At 45.2% G+C, this 22,624-nt stretch overlaps 1 protein-coding gene across 1 annotated transcript; it reads left to right on the top strand.

Moving 5' to 3' along the window:
• Window positions 1-804: 804 nt before the first annotated feature.
• h6pd (hexose-6-phosphate dehydrogenase (glucose 1-dehydrogenase)) lies at window positions 805-20,057 on the top strand. The gene is made up of 5 exons (XM_035389127.1): window positions 805-887; window positions 6,401-7,056; window positions 8,610-8,727; window positions 13,284-13,553; window positions 16,699-20,057. Exons 2-5 carry the CDS (start codon window positions 6,424-6,426, stop codon window positions 18,063-18,065), a joined length of 2,388 nt encoding a protein of 795 aa, XP_035245018.1. The 5' UTR covers window positions 805-887; window positions 6,401-6,423; the 3' UTR covers window positions 18,066-20,057.
• Window positions 20,058-22,624: the final 2,567 nt, after the last annotated feature.

Here is a 22,624-nt window from a genome sequence, read left to right as displayed (position 1 = left end):
CTATATTTATATATGATGTCATACTACAGTTCAAATGGCTTTATATTCCCCTTTCAAGGGATCCTTGTCATAGCATAGGCCTACCTGATGACGCAACAAAATTGTATCCATTACCTGGCACGTTTGTATCTTAAAGTACATTAAACTCCACAATAAAACATTTAAAAAATAATTAAAAACACATTATTGTAATTATTTATCATCGAAGCAAACAGGCAGCATATCAGATATGATGGCAAATTATTATTTTTTATAATGAAAATTGGTAGTCATTGACTTAATAGACTTAAAACTTTCACGTAAAAATGGACTCTGGAGATGGATAATTTACCTTTTAGACAAAGCATGCATTATCTTCAAGAAGCATCGGATTACACGATTCACCCACACTGTGGCTAATATTCATTGTTAACGTATGCACGCAACATCTGAAAAAAAACTTCATTTAACAGGGTCCTCGAGTCGATCTCTATAATGACCACAAAAATGACAGTTGAACAGTTAATTATTATAATAATTATAAATAAACGAAAACGATAAGCAGGTGCTCACAATGGACCATGTAGTGAACGCTACATTTTTATTGTGTCAAGACAACGCCCGCGCAATTTTTAATTTACCAAAATTTCCAAACGAAAACAACAGATTGCTTTATCTGATCATTTCATTAGGTTTGGTGCAGAAAAGTAACAATCCGAGAAATTATTTTCACTGTCGGAATCGAACCGTTTCAAAATCTTGAATGGATTTTTGAACTGTAAATGCGTTAACCTCATGACTTAGTCCGGATATCCTTATCACGTGATTACATACTAGGAAGCCCACATCTCCAGCTCACAAACGTGCATGTGTCATTTTGAACCTAAACAGCGTCGTTGTCTGAGCAGGTAAGCGTTGCATGATCCAGATATGCTATTACTTTCTATTGTAAGGTTAGGAATTCTTGAAGATTGCGCTTTATGTCGGGATGTTGAATACTGCTAGCCTACGCTTCGTTTGTATTGTGTTTGATTATGTTTAATATTTGTTATTACTTCTTCGCTGTCAGGTGGGCGATGTGTTTTGACATTCTGTCATGTAGGCAGTGCGAGCTGCTAAAACTGCGTGTCCCTTTGGTTTTAAAGTGGTCTGCACGGTACGACGAGCATGTGCCTCTAAAACCTTTCAAATGTGTAACAGGTAGATTTAGTTGGATTTTTAAATTCTGTATGGCGGGTGTTCAGTCCTCTTTCCACATATCATACGTCCAGTTATTTGACCTAGTAACATTACACCAATCAATTGTTGGGACAAATTTTGGCAAATTGTTACATATTTTGTTAGAGTCATTTTTCAGCTCGTTAGACTTATTTCGGATTCGTGTAGCCTAACTGTAGCCTATGGTGAGTCCAGGATGACTGTTCTCAAGCTAGCAACACCAGTTTACTGTTACTTTACGGCATTTAGCAGACACTCGTGCAGTCCATTTCTATCTATAGTTTAATATTTAATCAATTCAAATACAATCCCAGCTGAGAATCGAACCCACAACACCTTTGAGTTACAAGACGAGTTCTTTAACGAAGTAATTATTAAATTTTTAGAGAATGAAGTCAATCCAGTCTCTCAGGGTTGGATCAGTATTTTGAGTGACGGATAAATCTGAGTCTATCTGCTTACTCCATGCCAAGGTGACTAGTTAGCTAGTCATTAACAAACAGCAAGATAATATAGATAGCTACAGCAATGGTCTTGCAAGCAAGCAAGCAAGCAAGCTAGCTATTTATATGGACAGCTATTGTGACACGGCTACGTAGCTGACAGGTATCTAACCATGACTTACAGTCTCCATATTCTGTAGTTACCTTTATTATTGTCACTGAGCTTATTCACAGGAATGCTACTGATCAATCATTTATCAGCAAATAAGTTAACATGACAATCTAAACCTTGGATAAGTTTTTTTTAAACTATTGTCAACTTTTTACTAACCCCTTGCATCTTTTCAATCTGTTCAAACAGACTCTTTGAAGATATACATCCTACATGAAAACCACTCTTGTGGCCCCACTATCGAATTTTGCTTTTGTTTCTTTTAATAAGGCTGCAACTGCATGTAGTAGGAAAATAAATGCTAGAATTTATGTTCTTAATGTTTTTATGGAATTTCCTTTGAACTCTTCCATGCTTTCTCTTCCATGTCAGGTCGTTTGCTAGACCGCCATTATTGTGGCATTGTTATTACTATGCCCTTGAGTGAAATGTTGAAATACCTGCTGGGAAATTGCAGAAATTTTGGTAAATCTGTCAATTATTAATGAGTCTGCATTATTGATTTTGCTGTGTTAAAGTAAACCTGCCAGTGATTTTTCTGGTTTTCTGTGTGGACTGCTATGAACATCAACTGTTGGCTCCACTTTGTGTTTAGTCCCTTGAGAAATGTTTATTTTGTCAAGGTTTCTCAGCAGACTTTACCAGAATTGGGTCCATCATCCTTGTGTATATAGTCTATTTGTCGTCATTGAAAATCATTGTTAACAGAAATTACCCCATATTCTTCCCCAGTGCTTATTCTAAAAGTATAAGGCCTATACTATTACTTCCATTACATTATAGTTACTGTTACATTTTAATATGTTTAATTGTTTCAATGGGCAAAACAACATTTTCACATTGTAGGTTAACATTCATTTTCATAATTTTGTTTAAGTTGTAAAGCAACATTCATTTGAATCCAAAAATGAGTGTAATAAAAAAGATTCTGAATTTTTCATACAGAGGAGAGTTAGCCTAAGTGAAATGTGACTTTGACACTATACTTTTAAGGATTTGGTTGGATTGAGACAGTTCTGAACAAGCAATGGAAAACATTTGGTGTGATAATTATGGCTGATTTAGAAAATGGCCGCTGTGACTAGTTTATAACTGTCTGGCCTGAATTGTTTCGCGGAAGTGGAACCCAGGATGTGAGCGTGTCAGCTTTGGATTTGCAGTAAGCGATTTACATTTAGCCTACTTATAAAACGGGAGCGTGTGTGTGATCGTGAAGTGATTGAGCACTGCTGTGTGTTTTGAGAGGTTTGAATGTTGCAAAGAGGAAACCCTGCAGGGCCATATGCATGTTCCTGACAACTGTGCTGTATGTATATATAGCCTATAGGCCAAATGAAAATAATAAGAAACCTGTAATTGAGTAAGCGTCTGAGCACCTCCCTGCTGGCTGTATGGGCAGTCTCTTCCCGGCAGCTCTTCTGGTTGTTTGGACAGTGGTGTTGCAATGCTGAAAGTTCCTGTGTATCTGTGGACTGGTACAGACAGCACGGCTGCAGCAGATCAACCACTCCTACACGCGCACAAAGCACCTCTGGTTCATCTCTGAGATCTGACATTTATTCCTCCCAAAACATATCTTTGTCTATTTTTACCTTTTCTCCCAATTTGAAAATTTTTCCCATTCGTGTTTGTAGCCTGAAGTGTCAGCTCTGGAGTGTGGACTAGCATGCCTCCAGGCTCCCAGCCACTGCTTATTTTCAGTCTGCTGTCTACCAGCTGACAAACGCCCCTTGTTTTATAACGCAATTAGCAGTAAGTGGGTCAATGTTTTGGTAGGAAAGCAGTGAAATCCTAATCTTGTTACATGGGCCATGGTTGATTGTACAACATCGTTGATAAGGAGCAGTTGTGTGTGTCCTTTCTCTGTTTAACAGCCACGTGCCCCACAACTCTGTCTGCCATATTCTGTTTTTCAATAAAGTAGCCTATACCACGGTGGGTATTTATTTGTGCTTTTCAGAATCCCAGGAAGTGTGTTGTGATTGGTGAATATTTTGAATGTTGCAGGGTTGACAATAACTTGACATGATTGTTTATTGTAGCGTCATTGATTGACATTACTTGAATAATGAAAACTAGTCTTTTTTTATCTTTTCTTCTTTGAAAATTGGCTTGTAATACAGGTCCGTAGCCTTTAGCAAGTAGTTTCAGTCGTGTGGATGGAGTCCTTGCAGCCGTCAGCTGAAACATGGCAAACGTAGGAGCTCTATCCTGCACTGAGCAGAGACTGTAATTCCTCATTAATGTTCTTATTGTATAACAGTGTGGGGTGATGTGGAAAACGACACAGTTCTGCAGTAAATTAGATTCTTCTCTCCTCATAAACCTTGTGTAATTATTTCATAAGAATATCTAAGGCCTCTGGCATACTGTAAAATGTCCTCTAAGCTGACAACTGAATACTATCTAACTTACTGGGTCAGAACATTGCTTTAAACAATTACTAAAAGTTCAAATTATAGAAATTATTAGCAGGAATAGCATTGCATTATAATGTGAGGAAATTAATTAATTATCCATTAAACATGGATTTAGATAAGCATGTAGGTTATGTTGTGACTATATCGTAAACAAAATACTAAATACAAAAAAAACACACTCGCAGTGTGTGTTGGCCTAGGCTATATTCAGTCGTATAACCTTCTCATTCAAACAAGTATATTATTCCTTTACAACTTGCATATTACATCATGACATTATACTACCACAGTGACTCTAAAGTTTTTTCACTTAAAGGATAAACCAGTAATTTTCACTTTTTCAATATCGTCAAAATATGAAAAGACCTGTTGTTTCTGTCCAACCGTCGATTAATTTATCCCACAACCAATTATTGTTCATCTAGCGAACTCTGATATACCAGAAGTCATAGAACTCCATTTTTGTCCAAAAAAGTATTAAAATAAAACAAGTCAAAGAGACATGCTGTTGCTTTGAGATTCACATGACATCAGACTGGGTCAGCATAGTAGGAGTTCGTGGTTGGGTTCCCTTGTGGTGGTGTGTACCCAGCTATAACGTCGCCATGAGAACGGATTTCACAGGGCTCTTCCCCATCTCTTCCCACGTAAACCGACTCCTCATGGCCGCCATCAAGCATTTTAAGTTGGGAGAGAGGGGAAAAATGGCGGAATTAAGAGGGGCCTCCTGGGAAGAGCGTTCAGCGAAAGCGGTTATCCTTGCCCCAGAGGCGGGCCCCACAGAGCGGACCGAATCCTGTCGCTGCTGGTGCTGACGGGGGCCCATGGGGTGACAATGCACAGTTGGCTATTGTTTTGCCCCCCCAGGTAGTCAATAGCTCAGTCGGCAGGGCTTCCTTTGGCTCATTATGCCAGAGCGACTGCTGTTAATCTGGGTCCTGCAGTCTGCCTGTGACAGATGTAGATGATTGTAATCCTCCAAAGATTATTTTGTGACTATCATAATCCTCCTTGTCTTCTGAAGACAGTACTTGACTGCACCAGCACACTGGTCTTAGGAATTGACATTACAAAATCATGGGGCATTGTAAATCATAACATTAGTAATGAATACATTTCCTAAGCTTTAAAATATTTTGAGCGTGCATAGCTCAAATTAAATTTTTCGGTGATAAACAAAATGTTCTAAAGTTAATACTTAAACATGCTCGGAGATTAGCTTGTATTGTTGCTTTTTATCCTCATCAAGCTATCAATATGTTGAGGCGTGAGGAAAGCATACAGAATTGTAGCTGTCTTTTTGTTTTGATTGGAGAAAATGGCGTCTGACATACAGCATATGGCTGTGTTCTGTCATCTGCCCGATTCACCGAATGGGAGCGGGCCTTTAGTAAGGATTTGTCACCTTTGACCTGTCCTGCTCAGGGACACAAAAAACTGATTGGCCGGACTCTTTAGCCGTTGGTTTTGAAAGGCTGCTTGCTCAGCAGGCATGTTGTGCTCAGGTGCTCCCTTCGCTATTCACGCTCAGCTCTTTACGTTTCTACACGCTGGTGTGTCTGTCGCTCAGAGCATTCGCTGTCTTTGAAGCGTCAGGTCCTGTGGAATATCGAGCCGCTGGCAGGAGTCATTTGCATACAAGGGCAATTTAGGCTGGCAAGCCGCCCATCACCTGTGCGTAACTCCGCTTGCACTGAGCGGTGGCACCCGATAAATATGCCAACCAAGACCAAGGAGATTAACCGGCATACGATTTTAGAACTACATTTGTAGTTTGTTCTTCACCCTTTACGGTGGACTCCAGGAGTAATGGCTGGCTGACAGTTTGCCCCTGCATCTTGTTCTTTCTTTTTCCCTTTTCCTTCTGACTCGGTATTGTGACTTCTCCTGTCTGAATCATTTTGTACTGTAGGGTTAAGGCCATTTGGGTACCGCTAATGCCTCTCTAATCTCTGTCAGGTGTTTTTCCTTTTCATTTTAGAGAAGCAATGAGACAGTGAATTTAGCATTCATTTTGCTGTAAATGCTGAAGAATAACTGAAAATGAAAAAATGCTAAAATAAAAATTGGAAAAGAAAATGCCCTCTACTTCACACAGGACACTGAAGTTCTTTGCTCGTGTGAAAGAGAGGCCACTGAAGCTGTATGTCATTTCCCCGTCTTTGCAGGCGGTGGTGCTCAGAGAGAGACGATGTGGAAGGTTGTGATTGGCTTGACCCTCCTGGGCGGGGCTTGCGTGCGGCCTGGCAGCGCGAAGGAGCCCAAGGGGCACGTGTCCGTGGTGGTGGTGGGCGCCACGGGCGACCTGGCCAGGAAGTACCTGTGGCAGGGCTTCTTCCAGCTCTACGCCGACCAGGTCAGTGGCGGCCACAGCTTCTCCTTCTACGGCGGCGCCCTGTCCGAGGCGGAGAAGGGCAGGCCGGCGCTGTTCGAGATCCTGAAGGGCCTGGCGTGCCCCCAGGGTCTGTCTGAGGACCGCTGCGCCGTCCTCAGGGACCAGTTCCTCAAGCTGGCCGAGTACCGGCAGCTGAAGTTGGCGGAGGACTACGCGGCCCTCTCGGGGGAGATGGGCCGGCGCCCGGCGCAGGAGGGCCTGGCGGAGGCGGGGCGTCTCTTCTACCTGTCTGTGCCGGCGTTCGCGTACGCCGACGTGGCCGACAAAATCAACAGCAGCTGCCGGCCTCCCCAGGGGGCGTGGCTGAGGGTGGTGCTGGAGAAGCCGTTCGGCCACGACCTGGACAGCGCGCAGGTCCTGGCCGCCCAGCTGGAGAAGTCCCTGAAGGATGAGGAGATGTACAGGATCGATCACTATCTGGGAAAGCAGGTGGGTGCCTATCTGCTGCAGTGAGCTGCGAAGTGACCCTTACACCCCATGCAGATCGCATGGAGCCCAATGGCACCGTGTTTCTACAAAACTTAATATCATTTTAACTGTATTATAAACAGTGTTTTATTTTAAAACTTCAGGCTTACACATTTAAGTGTAGCAATCAGTAAATGTTTCCTGAAATGATGTAAAATAATGAAATGTCCATGTAGCGCAGTTCACAGAAGTCTGCCTCTTATCAGACCCTTAAAGTAAAACAGGCTTTTTACTGTGCTGAGTGGGAGTCAGCAATTGTGATCAAGAGACTCAGTTGCAAACATCTGATTGGATCAGCATTATGTGAACTTTAGGTTCTCCATAATACAGTGTAATCATGTTTTGTATTGTTGGAAAACTGATGTCATGGGGAACAAGCTGGTGTCTTTAGTGGTGGGGTGCTGACTGAAGATCTTGATACCTACAGTATGGGTCAGCACCCAGCCAGATACAAAGGTTAATCTGGTGTGATATGCTAACAGAGGTGGTGCCAGCAGGATCATTGATCCATACTGTTTTGCCATGATTGTGCCTTTATTTGAAGACTTGGTGTTTTACTTCCATCGCTTTGTATATAGGCTACTGTAAGTGCAGTGGTTCGGGGAGACTCGTCAACACAGTCTCCTGGGCGTATAAGCCATTTACGCATATGGCCATTTCACCACTCACATTTTGCACCATTGAATATTGTCATTATTACTAGACACACTGAACAATGAACTGCATTCTTTTTTAGCCTGCCATTCCTCTTTGAGTCTTACCATATGGGCCTAGCAGTTTTAAGGTCCTAGCATACACATAGAACTTAGGATATCTGCACCCCGTAGTCACTCGCCTATACTGTACAGTGTCGTAGCAGGACACACAATTGTATTCATGCAGGCTACACAAGCCAAAGACATGTCCGCTTCTACCAAGCTGGATAGCGATCTGTAGGAAGCCACACTACTGGCTGTCAGCAGTTTCTTCCTCTATGCATGACTGTTAGCACAGAGGAAAGGTTAAAACGTTATTTTTGGAGTCAGATAACTGAGATAACCTTAAACGAATCCCGTTCCAGTAGCACCGGGTAAGACTACACGCGTTCCTTCGCCACTCAGATACCTTCGCTTTTTGGTTCGCAGAGGGGTTTCTTACAGGTGACCTCAACGTGACAAATTTTGGTCTCTTGCTGTTGGTGATATCGATGCACCATTTGGTGTATCTGAGGGGTTTCTTACATCCAGGATGAATTAGATTTTCCCGATCCTGAATATTATTCAGGATACCTGAACCTGAATAGTTTCTAATTGTATTAGTCTGTGCATTGCTCCTGCCTGTGGCATGCACGTGTGTCTGAGGACTTGCTGGCCATTGACCTGCCTCCAAGACTCGGCTTCCCACTGCTTGCAGGCAGGCACTGTGGTCCTGGCAGTTGGCTGTCAGTTAAGACTAAGCCGTCCTTGCTTGAAGGCCATTTCTTCACAAGGAGAATGTTAAGCACTGTTGTTGTTTTTTTTTTGCGTGTTTAAAAGGTGGTCTCCCAGATTTTGCCGTTTCGGAAAGAAAACCGGATGTTCCTGGAGCCCATCTGGAACAAACACCACATCGAGAGGATAGAAATTGTGCTGAAGGAAACCCTGGACGCGAAAGGTAAATGGTTATTGAGTGATGGCTCTATCTGACAGTTTCTGATCTACACAAAAAAATGATGTTGGCAAAAGCTTATTGTCATTCTTGTAGCAAGGTGCAGGGTAATTAACAAATGCTCTCTACGAGGGTGAAATGTGTGCCTCTTGCAAGCAAATCCGCTCTTGATTGCCTTCGAGTCACCGCGAGTCCACTCTCTGCAGCACACTTGTGTTGCTGCTCATTGTGTGGAGTTCACATCAGTCCAGCCCCCCAGAACTCGAGCTTATCCAATATCCAATCAGTACGCAGTAGGGCTGGGCTATATATCGATATCATATCGATATCGTGATATGAGACTACATATCGTCTGGGATTTTGTATATCGTAATATCGTGATATGGCATAAGTGTTGTCTTTTCCTAGTTTTAAAGGCAGCATTGCAGTAAGGAAAATTTTCTGAACTTACCTGACTGTTCTAGCTTTTCTATTATTTGCCTTTACCCACTTAGTTATTACATAGGCATTACTGATGATTATTTATAAAAAATCTGATTGTGTAATTTTGTGAAAGTACCAATAGTCATCCCCACAATATCATCACAATATCGATATTGAGGTATTTGGTCAAAAATATTGTGATATTTGATTTTGCCCATATCGCCCAGCCCTAGTACACAGCTGGTTTGTGATGCAGTTCACCTGTCTGTGTGATGTCACAGGCCTGTTAGTTTCTCTTGGGCTTGCTCTCAGTTTATGCGACCAGTTTTATTGGCTGATTTTGTTTTGAGCTGTTGACTTCGTCAGGGTAATTTTATTCTGATTTGGACCCAGTTTTAGCAGCAGACTGACATTTTATGAGTTGAGACCTTACACTCTACAATGGCATTGTCTTTGCATAACAATACAATGACATTGTAAGGTAAAATTTTGGCTGCCCCAGCCAAAATTCCACGATTGGGGTCATAAAGATCAGAAGGCTGCAAACACAGCTGAAAAGACAATTTCCCCACAATCTGGAGTTTGCCTGGAGTTCGCGACCTTTTTGCCCTGCTGGCTCTTGTGGCCTGCAGGAGCGTGGATGGGCAGATGGAACAATGACAGTGTTTGTTTTCATGTCGTAAAATCAACCACAGGCACCGTTGGGTTAGACAGGAACCTGGTTGACCATTACCCACATTATGAACTGTTGAAAGTGTTATATGTATGTGCATGTAAATGACTGGGAATAGTGTGATAAATGTGGTGGACTGTGAATAATATAGGGGGATACTGTATGTGCAGACAGGCACACTGGGCTCTTATAAGTTGGTATAGGGAGGTTTATCCCAGGTATGTATTGCCTACATAAGTTTTTGGATTATAGAAAGACCACCTTGGGCCTCCATAGAAACATATCTTAGAGACAGATTAAAGCATAAAGTCATGTTTCATCATACAAAGTATCTTATAGCTGTTACTAGATTTTTAATGGTTCCCCTGGTAGCAGTAGATAGTCTTTCTCTCCGGGGTACAAAGTCTTGCCACCCACCATTTCATCACACCTCAGTCAACACACGTATTTGCAAACCCGTATTCGCACACACAACCACCATACATATTTATGGAGTCAGATAAACTTGGTTTTCCTCATTGCAAAACACATCTAAATAAACTTCTTAATCTTCTTAATCACTTGGTCTCTTAGTCCCTGTCACTAATTTTAAATCCTTACAGTTTGGTGTCTGGACCGACGTGATCGACAGGACACTACCTTTAAACCCTTACAACACGTTATAGGATATTGATAAAATTCCTTAGGATTTTAATTTGAATATGAATTGGCCTTAAATCCCAACGTGTGCCAGTGAAATGAAGCGCAGGCACGTTGTTCCATTGCCTGTGTCAGTAATCTGCACTGTGTTTAAGCTGCTCCATGAAGTGCAGGCTGATCACATTCCAGCCCATTTGCCTCAGCAGAAGTGTGTGCCGTTTGTGTGTCTCGTGGTCTGATCATGGCAGAAGTCCTGCCCACAGCGTACCCGGGGTGAGGGCGGGCACTGTAACCGTGAGGATGCCGGACCGGTACGGACGCATCTGACCCTTTAAATCGCTCGCTGGCTGTCGGAGCTGTGCGATGTGTGCGTAAACCTAGACAGCTTGCGCCATGAGTCCTGAATGGACAGAGGCTGTCCTCACGGCCATTTGTAACAGGGGGCATCCACCTGCCAGCACAGTCATCCCTGCACCCCTGCATTCCAGCACAGTCATCCTGCCCATGCATTCCAGCACAGTCATCCTGCCCATGCATTCCAGCACAGTCATCCCGGCTCCTGCATTCTGGCACAGTCATCCCTGCACCCCTGTATTCTGGCACAGTCATCCCTGCACCCCTGCATTCCAGCACAGTCATCCCTGCACCCCTGTATTCCAGCACAGTCATCCCAGCCCCTGCATTCCGGCACAATCATACTGCCCATGCATTCCAGCACAGTCATCCTGCCCATGCATTCCAGCACAGTCATCCTGGCTCCTGCATTCTGGCACAGTCATCCCTGCACCCCTGCATTCCAGCACAGTCATCCCTGCACCCCTGTATTCAGACACAGTCATCCCTGCACCCCTGCATTCCAGCACAGTCATCCCTGCACCCCTGTATTCTGGTACAGTCATCCCTGCACCCCTGTATTCTGGTACAGTAATCCCGGCCCGCTGAGCCGCCGGCATCCGTGCGCACTCCCAGCTGCTGGGCTGCACACGGAGGTCCAGAGGGAGGCAGATGCCATCCATCAAACAGAAATGTATTTTTTTATTAATTTTTTTTTAAGGGTAGCTCAGGAAGTGAACACCGTGCTCAGATGAGCTTGTTCGTACTGCAAGGCCCACCCCCTCAATCCCGCCCCCCCCCCCCTGCTGCCCCCCTCTCCATTCACCCCCCACCCCCCCACCCCCCACAGCTCCCTTCTCCACCTGCCCCCCCCTCCGCTCTTCCTGCGCCGTCTCTGCAGCTCTCCCTGGGGGGAGAGCCCCAGCCACAGCGCATTCTGCTGCTGCAGTGGAAAAGGCTCATTTCACCGAGCGCACGGAGTGGCTTAATGCAGCAGCACCAGCACTGCAGGACTCAGTCTAACTGCCTTTCGACCTGCGCGACCTTCAGCCTGCGCGTCTCTGCACAGTGCCTTATCCAGCCACGTTGCAGTGGAGTTTAATTTTCAATTAAAGGCTCCATTGCATCCCATAAAATGAATTGCAAAAGAAATCTGTTGGGACAAACGGTTGCTGAGCAAATAAACTGAAATGACCTTCGGAATATCTGATTGCAGTTCAACCGTTTTATTTCGGAAGAAACGGCTTAATAATGTGAGCTGCATTGTGGAACAAAATTTTAATCGACTGATCAGCAGAACTTCAAACTTGGAAGTTAATTTAAGTTTAAATCTGTGTGTGTGTGTGTGTGTGTGTACGGATGTTAAATAATCAATAATAGAGAAATAATAGAATAACCTTTATCTGGAATGGTTGTACTGTATACATTCCCCTCAGATCTCAACTTCAAAAGAGTAACAAAATATCCTGTTGTCTCATTGAATAAATTATGCGGCTGAACTGCTGAAAGCTCTCAAATAGATCTACTGATGTCCCTAAATGACCCAAGTCATTTGCAGACTGAAAGTAACGTAAACCAGCCACTAGGTGGCAGTAGAACATTTCTCTGGGCCTCACAGGCCCTGCTTATGCTGACTGACTGGCCATACTCCCGCAGGCTGTTCTGTCCAGGTGAGTAGGCGCTGGACATTGTACACCTGGACACATGAGGTGATGAACAGCTTGTTGTCTTTGCTAAGGGCTTTATGGTGTGTCTGCATGTCTGAGTTCTGCATAATGGCTAAAGGCACTAGCACAGTGTACATAACCTTTAGCTATGGCTCTCCCGTGCAACTGTCACTCAGTTTTAATCCACAGATAAAGGATGCACTGATCAATCATTTTCATGAGCTGAATATGCCAAAATGTACTTTTAAAATATGTGTTCATTAAAAAGTTTTCACCGGGGTGTGTCTTTATAATACCGATCTGTAGATCCAGGGCAGGGTTTTTAATCCATCCAGAGTAAATGTCAGCTGAGGTTATTGAGAGTTTAAACATGTAAATGTTTTCATGGATTAGTCTTTAATCTGAAGGTGTGGCTCACTGTTGTTTGCAGTGCTTTTGTTGGCAGTTTTAACATTCACCAGTGTGACTCGACCAGTCCATGTAAGCTCTTTCTAAAGAAACAGCCCCAGGAGAACACATGAGATACTCAAGCACAGGTCCAACTGACTAGCACGCATGTAGACGTGTGGTACGGTTCATCGTGAGTGGATGAGTCAAAATGGAGATCAGTTAAAGATGTTGTCACATTTTGGGGAATTGCGTTTCCAGGCGGGAGCAAAACCCCTCAGGCACAGCGAATCCCTAAGACCGAGACCAAGAGTTTTGGTCAGCACTGCTGTGGCCAAAGGTTCGAATGAGAAGTTAGAATATTTTGGTCAACCCTGTTGTATGTATGATGGAACTTACAGACGGACTGCTTCTCACACATGAACCACTGTTCCTTTCAGGTCGAACCCAGTTTTACGACCAGTATGGGGTGATCCGGGACGTTCTGCAGAACCACCTGACCGAGGTCCTGGTCCTGCTCACCATGGGCGTCCCGGCCGACGGGGCCAGCAGCCAGGAGGGCCTGCGCAACAAGCTGGCCGTCTTCGACGCTCTGCAGCAGCTGGGGAAGAGCAGCGCCGTGATTGGCCAGTATGAGGCCTACGGTGGGGAGGTGCAGGAGGAGCTGAACAAGACCAAAGACCACGTCAGCATCACACCAACCTTCGCTGGTAGGTCCCGTCCCGCCCCGCATGGGCAAACCAACGATCCACACACCGCCAGCAGGTCTCATCTCAAATCCTCTTTTTAAGTGGTTTGAGGCCTGTGATGGCAGCTCTGTTTTTCTTTTTTTTTGCTCTCTCTCTCTTCTTGGAGAAAGCCTTTTGACTCAGTTACTGGAAGGAAATCTGTCGAAATGTCACCTCCCACTCAGCACTATTTGGTAATTTGTATTTGTCCTTATACTGTAGCTTGTTCTTCTGCCTAGTTGGCTTTGCAGAGGTTAGGTCAGAATAGTGTTCACTGGGTGAACTGAACTGTGTTCTTGGCTAGAAATAGCTGTACAAAATAAGTATTGTATCTTATTGAACCTGTGTTTTGTGGTTGTCCATGACCATGAAATGCACTTTTTGTACGTCACTTTGGATAAAAGCGTCTGCCAAATAAATGTAATGTAATGTAATGCTGAGAGCCCAGCTGCTTTCCAGGGGGTTTTTTTTTGAACAAATAAAAGAACAATGATCCAAACAAATGATTTATAGGGAGAGTGCTGCGCAAGTAAAGAGCTGGTGGGATCTGCTGTAAAATACCATGCAAGGAATGGGACAGCTTGATCTACCCTCTCCTTTCACGTGCAGTCCCATAAAATTGATTTAATTCCACCTAAATCCTGGCCTTTAAAAATAGTGCCGGACAGCATTATTTCTCTCTCTCTCCCTCTCTCTCTCTCTCTCTCTCTCTCCCTCTCTCTCTCTCTCTCTCTCTCTCTCTCTCTCTCTCTCTCTCTCTCTCTCTTTCTCTCTCTCTCTCTCTCTATCTATCCCCCCCTTATCTTCCCCATCTCTTGCCCATTTCCCAGTCATGCAGAACCAAGAGCAAACAGAGAGAAACGCCTTCCTGGCTGATTTATTGTCCTAAGTAACCTCTGATCTTGTTTAAGCGTGGGCTGGAAGGAGCAGGGTAATGTCTCAGCCGCGGTCAGGGTGCCGATCGCACCGCGGCTGGAGCCGCCTGTGAACCAGTGCGGAAAGTTCACACCTACAGTAAGGGGCTAAGTGTCAAACCGGCAGCGGAGAGTGTCTCGCGACTTCCCTGGGTGTTATTTGTGTCCGCCCCCAACAATACAGGGCTTCGTCACTGCGTGAGATCAGAACGAGGCTGAACTGAGCTCAGTGTAACGAGGCTTCAGTCCGTACTGTAAATTACAGACAGTGCATATGGCCGTGCAGTTCGGTGCAGGTTTTCCCTTCTCAGCAATGGTTTCATGAAAAAGTAATTTCATGTGAAATAAAAGAAATGGCGGCTTGTCCAGTGATACTGAAATGTGTTTGGAAGGTACAGTGTGAAAGAGTCCAGGTCAGAATGAGCCATACTGCCTGTGCTCAGCATGGTGCTGGCATAGGCTTAGCCCCACAGACTGGTACTGGAGAACGAGGACAGGGGGGGGGGCATATTAAATTATATCCCTTCAAATGGATATCAAACATCTGAAAGAAGTTTCATAATCACCAGATGATGATGCTTATTTGGTGACTTTTTTTGCGCCGCCTTTGTCCGTGCTGACCACAGAAGTTTAGCACACTCATCCACAAAGTTTTGTTTGTCTAGTTTCTTTTTGTCTAGTTTCTCTCCAACAAAGGATGCGTTCAGTATTAGCTAGAGCTTGCAAAACATCTCTCTTATTCTTCTGTGATGAAACAGGCTTTCCTAGAACTTTCTGCCTTTTTGTCTGACACCCCCTGCCACCCTGATTCTCAGTCCCCTCTTCCACATCTTCTACTATTTAACCTACCCCCCCCCCCCCAAAAAAAAAGAAACCTTTCTACCTTCCCCCCTCAAGTTAATTCTAGTGACAAAGGACTACCTATTTCTGCTGTCTTATAACCCAACCACTGCACTCTCATTAATTGCTACTTGTAATGTTGGTGATGTACGAATCTAGGCCTTTTCTTCATGCACTAATTGTAAGTTGCTCTGGATAAGAGCGAGAGCACCAGATAAATGCCTTACATGTAAATGTATAAGTTTCTCTTTCATTACAGCTAACTTCAAGGTAGTCTTCTGCTTTACTGTAAATTCAGTTCAGGTTGCTGCTTGTCTTTTTATGCCTTTCTCAGTAAAAGCATGTTGTTTTTTTAAAAATGCCAGTTGCCGACACTGTTCTTGGTCTTCATTTCAAGCTTTGAATATTTGTTTGTGATATGAACTTGAAGTGTAAATCATTTTAAGTTATATTCCCATTTTCACCCTAATTTACAGTGCCCAATTTCAACTGCAGCCCCATCTTATTGCTGAAACATCAGTTCAGGGGCTACACAGTGCCATGTATGCCCTCCAAAACAGAAGCAGGCAGCTGAATGCTTCTCTTGTGCCCTAAAACTCGGCAAACTACTTTGCAAGACCTTCTGATAGAACTGGCACAGGCAGGTCACATGCATGTAAGGTAATTGCTAGGTATTCGCTAGGTGAGCCGGTAGGGATTACCCTGACAACCCAAACCCTCCCTCTCTTGGCAAGGCTGTGTCTAAGCCACTACCAACCACAGTTAGCAGTGGTGGAATTTGGATTATTGTCTAAGCTGACAGCCATGTCATTCGTATTTTAATCCAGTGAGTTATTTCATAGCCAGTTTTTTACGTGTATCAGCTGACCATGTTGACAAGAAGAATGAAAGATTTGAAGTTCAGTAGATATGAAGTGTATGCTAATGAAAAGCTGTATAGCATAAAATGATTAATTTAATGAACGGATCCATTTCATACATTACCATTAGTTTATTTTGTGTCATACTCATAAAAAATTGATATCTGATTTGCTTTTAAGATTTAAAAAACTCTTGTGCTAAATTGATTCCAACACTTGGATTTTCCTTGTTTCAAATACGAGTGAGTTGGAAATTACTTTGTTATATGTGGATTTCTGTACTGGTACAATTAATGTTACAGCTACATTTGCGTTAGAGTTGCACCTACTTCATATATTAATACTTCATTAAAACATCAGTTTTTAATATCAGTAATAAAATATACCATCAGCCGTTTTTTAAACCCTTTATTGGGGGAAATCTGACGCATGGCTGCACATGTAGCTAATATGATACCTCAAACAGAAAATCTAAAAACGTGATCGAGTGAGCTTCGCCTCTTTTCTTCAAAGGTGTTATGGTGCACATGGGCAGCGCCCAGTTCGACGGCGTTCCCATCTTCCTGATCTCGGGGAAGATGCTGGACGAGCGCGTGGGCTATGCCCGGGTCCTCTTCAAGAACGAGGTGTTCTGCGTGCAGAGCCCGGACGCGGTCCACTGCAGGCCGAGGCAGATCGTCTTCTACTTCGGGCACGGCGACCTCAAGTACCCCGCCATCCTGGTCAGCAAGAACCTGTTCCGGCCGGCCGCGGTGGCCGAGGGCTGGAAGGAGGTGACGGAGCACGAGGACGTCGGGCTGTTTGGCCTGGCCCTGTCGGACTACCACGTCCAGGCCCCCGCGGCGCAGAGGGACGCCTACGAGCTGCTCATCGCGCAGATCCTCCAGGGCCGCAAGGACTGCTTCATCAGCACGGAGACCCTGCTGGCCTCCTGGGGCTTCTGGTCGCCGCTGCTGGCCTCCCTGGCGCATGAGTTCCCGCGCCTGTACCCGGGGGGCGCCGCCAGCGGCAGCATGCTGGACCTGCAGGCGCACGGGCGGGAGCTGGCCTTCGTCAGCGAGGCGGTGGTCATCCCGCAGGACGGAGGGGTCAGGGTCGGGGTCGGCGGGGGGCCGGGGGCTGCCGAGAGCTTCCAGGTGATGCAGGGAAAGTTCCGGAGCTCGGACATGGTGTCGGCCTGGGCGGAGGAGCTCATCAACCGGCTGGCGGCGGACCTGCAGGCGGCGGCGGAGGAGGCGGTGCGGGAGGGCGGGCAGTTCCACCTGGCGCTGTCGGGCGGCTCCAGCCCGCTGGCGCTCTTCCAGCGGCTGGCGCTGCACCACTACGCCTTCCCCTGGCGCCACACGCACGTGTGGATGGTGGACGAGCGCTGCGTGCCCCTGACGGAGCCCGGCTCCAACTTCCACGCGCTGCACGATCGCCTGCTGCTGCAGGTGCGGCTGCCCTACTTCAACGCCCACCCCATGCCCGTGCAGCTCAACCAGCGGCTGTGCGTGGAGGAGGACGGCGGCCCGCTGGTCTACGAGCGGGACATCGCCCGGCTGGTCAACGCCTCCAGCTTCCACTTCGTGCTGCTGGGCGTGGGGTACGACGGGCACACCGCCTCGCTGTTCCGGGACACCCCGCTGGCCGCCCACGGGGACAGGCTGGTGGCCCTGACGGAGAGCCCCGTCAAGCCCCACCAGCGCATGAGCCTCACCCTCAACGCCATCAATCGCGCGCAGAGGGTGGGCGTGCTGGTGACGGGCAAGGGCAAGCACGAGCTGATCACCCAGCTCAGCCGGGTGAAGGACGAGCCGCGGAAGTACCCCATCACTGGGGTGCGGCCCGTCACGGGGAAGCTGGTGTGGTACATTGACTATGACGCTCTCCTAGGGTAAGAGACCCCCCCCCCCCCACCATCACCACAGATTTGGGCACAATGCAACCTATCACTGTGAAACAGTTTTTTTACCAAATAAAACACCTGAGAACTGTACTTTTTTACCTTTTGAAAGCTCTTTCAAGACTTCTTCTGTTTTTCTGTGAGATTTAATTTGTCTTGGTTGCTTTTATTGTATTGGGGCCAACAATCGTTTTTTTTGTAAAAAGTTAATTCAGTCCAAGATTTTCTTGATTATGGACTTCTAAAAGACACAAGAAATGCAGGTTGATTTGTATTTCTGTGTGACTGGTTCAACTGTGTGTGTGTATCTGTCTGTCTGTGTATCTGCTTGCGTGTGTATTGTTGGCTTGGGGTAGTTGGTGTGGGTGATAATCAAAAGAAATGAAAATAATGAAGGATACACATTTCCTAAAGGGGTGATTGAATAATGCAGCTATTTTACCTTGAACTTCCAAGTAATTTTTTCTTATTGCCGTAATGCCAGGATGATTGTGCACACACACTAAACTTGTTGGTAGCATTGCCTAAGTAATGACATCACCCTGTTTGGTTTTATTAACTTTGAAAAATCTGAAAATGAGAAGTTTGGGGTTTGGGGAGGGTTGCTGGAAGCCTTGTCGGGATGATTTCTAAACGAACTGTTTGCACATGGTTTTTATATCAGTGGATTTTAATCGCCACACGCTGTGAAACTTGATTTTACCACTGAGAGAGCAATCAAAATGGTGCACTTTATATCACCCATCGGGACTCATTGGGCCTTCAGTCTCCTTTATGACTTTCTTGTCCTGTCCAGCCGTCGTCCAGAGTGATTTGAGGTTTAGAGTTCTCGTGCCCTTTGAGCTCAGTAGAATGCCAGGTCTTCACTCTCTTGTGTGCAGTGATTTGCTTTTATTTGAAGGTACATTGACCAAGCCTCTGAAGTGTTCCCCCCCACCCACCCCCCCCCCCCTCTTATTTTTGCGTCTAATCATTGAGTGAAGTGAGTGTGATGCTTCAGAAACAAGTTCAGCCTCCCCATAGCTACACTACCTGGCTGAAAGTATGTGAACACCTGACATCCAACATCTCATCCAAAATTATGGGCATTAATGTGGAGTTGGTCCACCCTTTGCTGCTATAACAACCTCCACTCTTCTGGGAAGGCTTTATACTACATGTTTGAGTATTGCGACAGGGATTTGCTTCCATTCAGCCAGAAGAGCATTTGTGAGGTCGGGCACTGATTGGGCGATGGCTCGCAGTTGGCTTTCCAAATGATCCCAAAGGTGTTGCATGGGGTTGAGGTCAGGGCTCTGTGCAGGCCAGTCAAGTTCTTCCATTCTTTTCTCGACAAAACCATTTCTATATGGACCTTGCTGTGTGCCTGGGGACATTATCATACTGGAAAGGGCCTTCCCCAGTCTGTTGGGGAAGCACAGAATTGTCTAGAATGTCTTTGTATGCTGTAGCGTTGAGATTTACCTTCAGTGGAACTAAGCAGCCTAGCCCAAACCATTAAAAAACGGCCCCAGACCAAGGGGTGTCCAGATACTTTTGGTCATATAGTGTATGAACTAAAGTGCCTTTCTAGATGAAGAACAGACACCAACTTAATTGAGATTTAGCTTTTGCATCTCAAATGTGTGGTCCAAGTCCAGGAAAAGATAAGGATTTATTTTTGCTGCTCACACAGATAGCCTATTTAGATTTATTTTCTTTTAAGTCTTAAAATCATTTATAGAACACTTGGCATTAAGTTTTCCTGTGATAAAATTATTTATTTTTATTGTTTTCACTGTTTACAGTCACTGATTGATCACCAAACCGGAGTGAATGATTTTCCTTGTTATTTTGTACTGCTGTCTAAATACTGCCATAAAGTGATTCTGAAGCCTATGATATGAATAAATCGGAACATACCTGCCTGCTTGTGGTAGGTCTTTGGCTTTTGACTGTCAAATTTTAACCTTTTACTTCCTGCAATAAATGCCAACTTTTATAAACATGGTTGTTGTCTGTTTTAAAAAAAAAAAAAATCTAATTTAACAAGGTATTCTGTTTGTCTGCTTTTAATGAATTTTTGGAGTAAAAATTTGTTCAGAGTTGATCCTGCAGTACCTATGAAACTCTTGCAGAGGTTTTTACTTGTGCCATTTTGTTACTCTTTGAACTTTTAAGAAGAAATGCGACAGATTTGACTTTTTTCTCTCTTCAGGGCACTAGTGCTTTTGGGTTTGATGATGGGAATCACTTTCTCTGTCACAACAATCACTCATCTGCAGGTCTAATGACTTGAAGGAGATTGGCCAAGAAGGTGGGCTTCTAAAAACAATTTTTATGATAAAGTTAAGGGGCAGTATGTGGTGCTAACGCAAACTCCAGTCCCTGTGATGATGTCAGGTTTACTACTGTTGTAGCAGTGAGAGTTTAATTATGTTCCTCTCACAGTTCAGTGACGTCTTAGAAAGTCTTGTGAAATTTCTGTGACCCAACCTGTGCGGATAAAATGGCACCATCAGTCACTGTTTTTATTCAAATCTAAAAATCTACAGTGTCTTGTATGTGTGTGTGTGTGTGTGTGCACGTGTGCGTGTTTCTGCATGTACGCTTGTGTGTGTGTGTGTGTGTGTGTGGCTTGGTGTCTTTGAGATCAGTCACCTGAGATAACACAAAGGAAGTGATACAGTCACTGTGAACATGGGGCAATCTTTATACACCTCATCCCTACGAGGCAGCTGTTTAACATTTGTAAATCTCATAACGAAAAGCCAAACGGAGAAGTTGTCTGCCTTTTCCATCACCGCCACCCGGCCCGACCCATCATCTGAGCCACATCACATATCATATCTTGTGCATAAACTGGCTGACATGCTGGTCACCAGTCGGCACCCTGAGCCGACCAGAGGAGGATGGGTTTCCCCCTTGAGCCTGGTTCCTTCCAAGGTTTCTCCCCATCTGCCACAGGGAGTTTTTCCTTGCCACTGCTGCCTTAGGCTTGCTCCTGTGGGGGTTTAGGCTAGGGTTGTCTGTAAGGCGTATTGTGACAACTGTTGTAAAATACGCTATACAAATAAAATTTGTCACACACACAGAGAGGATGGGGACTTTCCAGAACAGAATGAAAAAGGAGAAGAAGGTAAAGTGTGTGTTGTCTGAACAGGCGGTCTCCAGCAGAGAGCTGCTGCCTGGCATGAGACCTGCAGATAGGAGGATGAGCTCATCTGTGTCTCCAGACGGTTCCGGAGGCCGAGGTGCCAGGCTGCCGGCTGACTCAATCCAGGCGAGGGGCAGTACGCGCGTCTCTACCGCTCAGAGTCTGCAGGAGCACAGGAGCCATGTCGCCCGTGGGGCCTGAGAATTTAATGAATTCTTTTATCCATCCCTCTTTTTTTGGGGGGCTTTTTCAGCTTAATTTGGATAGGACAGTGTAGAGAGGCAGGAAGAATTAGGAGGAGAGAGAGAGGGAGAGACGTGCGACGAAGGCCGGTGGTTGGACTGAGCATGCGGGTAGCGCTCTACGGACCGCGCCACTAGAGGCCCCTTCTTTTATCCATTCTGATGACTACCTTGCGGGGGGTAGTCATCACACAAGAGGTGCGTGAGACAGAACCCGGGCTGAAACTGACCCCGACCTGCCGTTGTTCTTCAGTGGTTTGCCACGTGAAGCCCTCGGTGCCAATCTCCGCCTCTGCCCCTGCCCCCCTCCCACTCCACACCCCCCCCCCCCCCCACCCCCTCCCAGTCCAATTCAATTTCCCGGAAAAGGGAGTGTAGCATCTGAGCTATTGCTCAACCATCAGAATCTGGAGGGAGAATATGGGTACAGGGTGAGACCGAAACCGATGAGCCATGTCTGCAAGCAGAATGCTTCACAGCACCTGAAAACTAGGCCCTCTTCACCACAAGTCTGGCCTCTTGCCAAAAAGTTAATTAACGCTCAGAAGCAGTAGACAGAAGTGCACTGTGTTATTTCTGTACTGGGTGGAATGAGCCTTGTACTTAAATATACTGAGTACTGGGCTGAACCCTCAAAAGTCTGAATCCGATACCGAGCAGCAGACAAAGACACTGCCTAGTGCTCTCTGTTTCAGGAGGAAACATTCAACATTTATGGTAGTTCCCTCACAACGATCAAAACACTCTGTCGACCTACCACTGATTCAGTAGATTAACCTACTTTCAAAAGTCCCACACTTGTAGTACATTTCACTTCATGTTCCTGAGATTGTTTTGCAGTGTAGTTTCGGGCATATTCAATAAAGTAAAGTTAAACATTTTTTCGTGCCATTTTTCCACTCACACGTCACATGGATGCAGTATGTTTACTACCTGCATCTGCATGGATAGTGGAAAAGTGTAATAACCAAGAAAAACAAAGTTATACGGGTGACACACATTCCTTAAGAGGGTTTCAACATTACTTCAGATTACTGACAAATGAAGAGCACTGTGTTCCACTTGTGTGTTCATTTGCCAGTAAAATTATAAAATTTGAGATTGGCCCAAACCATCAAAATTTGGCATTATTTAATAACATTTGAGTAAATGGCATTGACATTTATATAATTTTTT

The sequence above is a fragment of the Anguilla anguilla genome, chromosome 13, assembly GCF_013347855.1.
Source record: "Anguilla anguilla isolate fAngAng1 chromosome 13, fAngAng1.pri, whole genome shotgun sequence".
Lineage (NCBI taxonomy): Eukaryota > Metazoa > Chordata > Actinopteri > Anguilliformes > Anguillidae > Anguilla > Anguilla anguilla.
Note: the sequence above shows the minus strand (reverse complement) of the source record. Positions and strands in the feature narration are given on the sequence as shown.

Coding starts and splice junctions, on each gene's coding strand:
- h6pd (XM_035389127.1), top strand. CDS start 6,424: ATGTGGAAGGTTGTGATTGGCTTGACCCTCCTGGGCGGGGCTTGCGTG. Junction 7,057..8,609: donor ATCACTATCTGGGAAAGCAG/GTGGGTGCCTAT, acceptor CGTGTTTAAAAG/GTGGTCTCCCAGATTTTGCC. Junction 13,554..16,698: donor CATCACACCAACCTTCGCTG/GTAGGTCCCGTC, acceptor TTTTCTTCAAAG/GTGTTATGGTGCACATGGGC.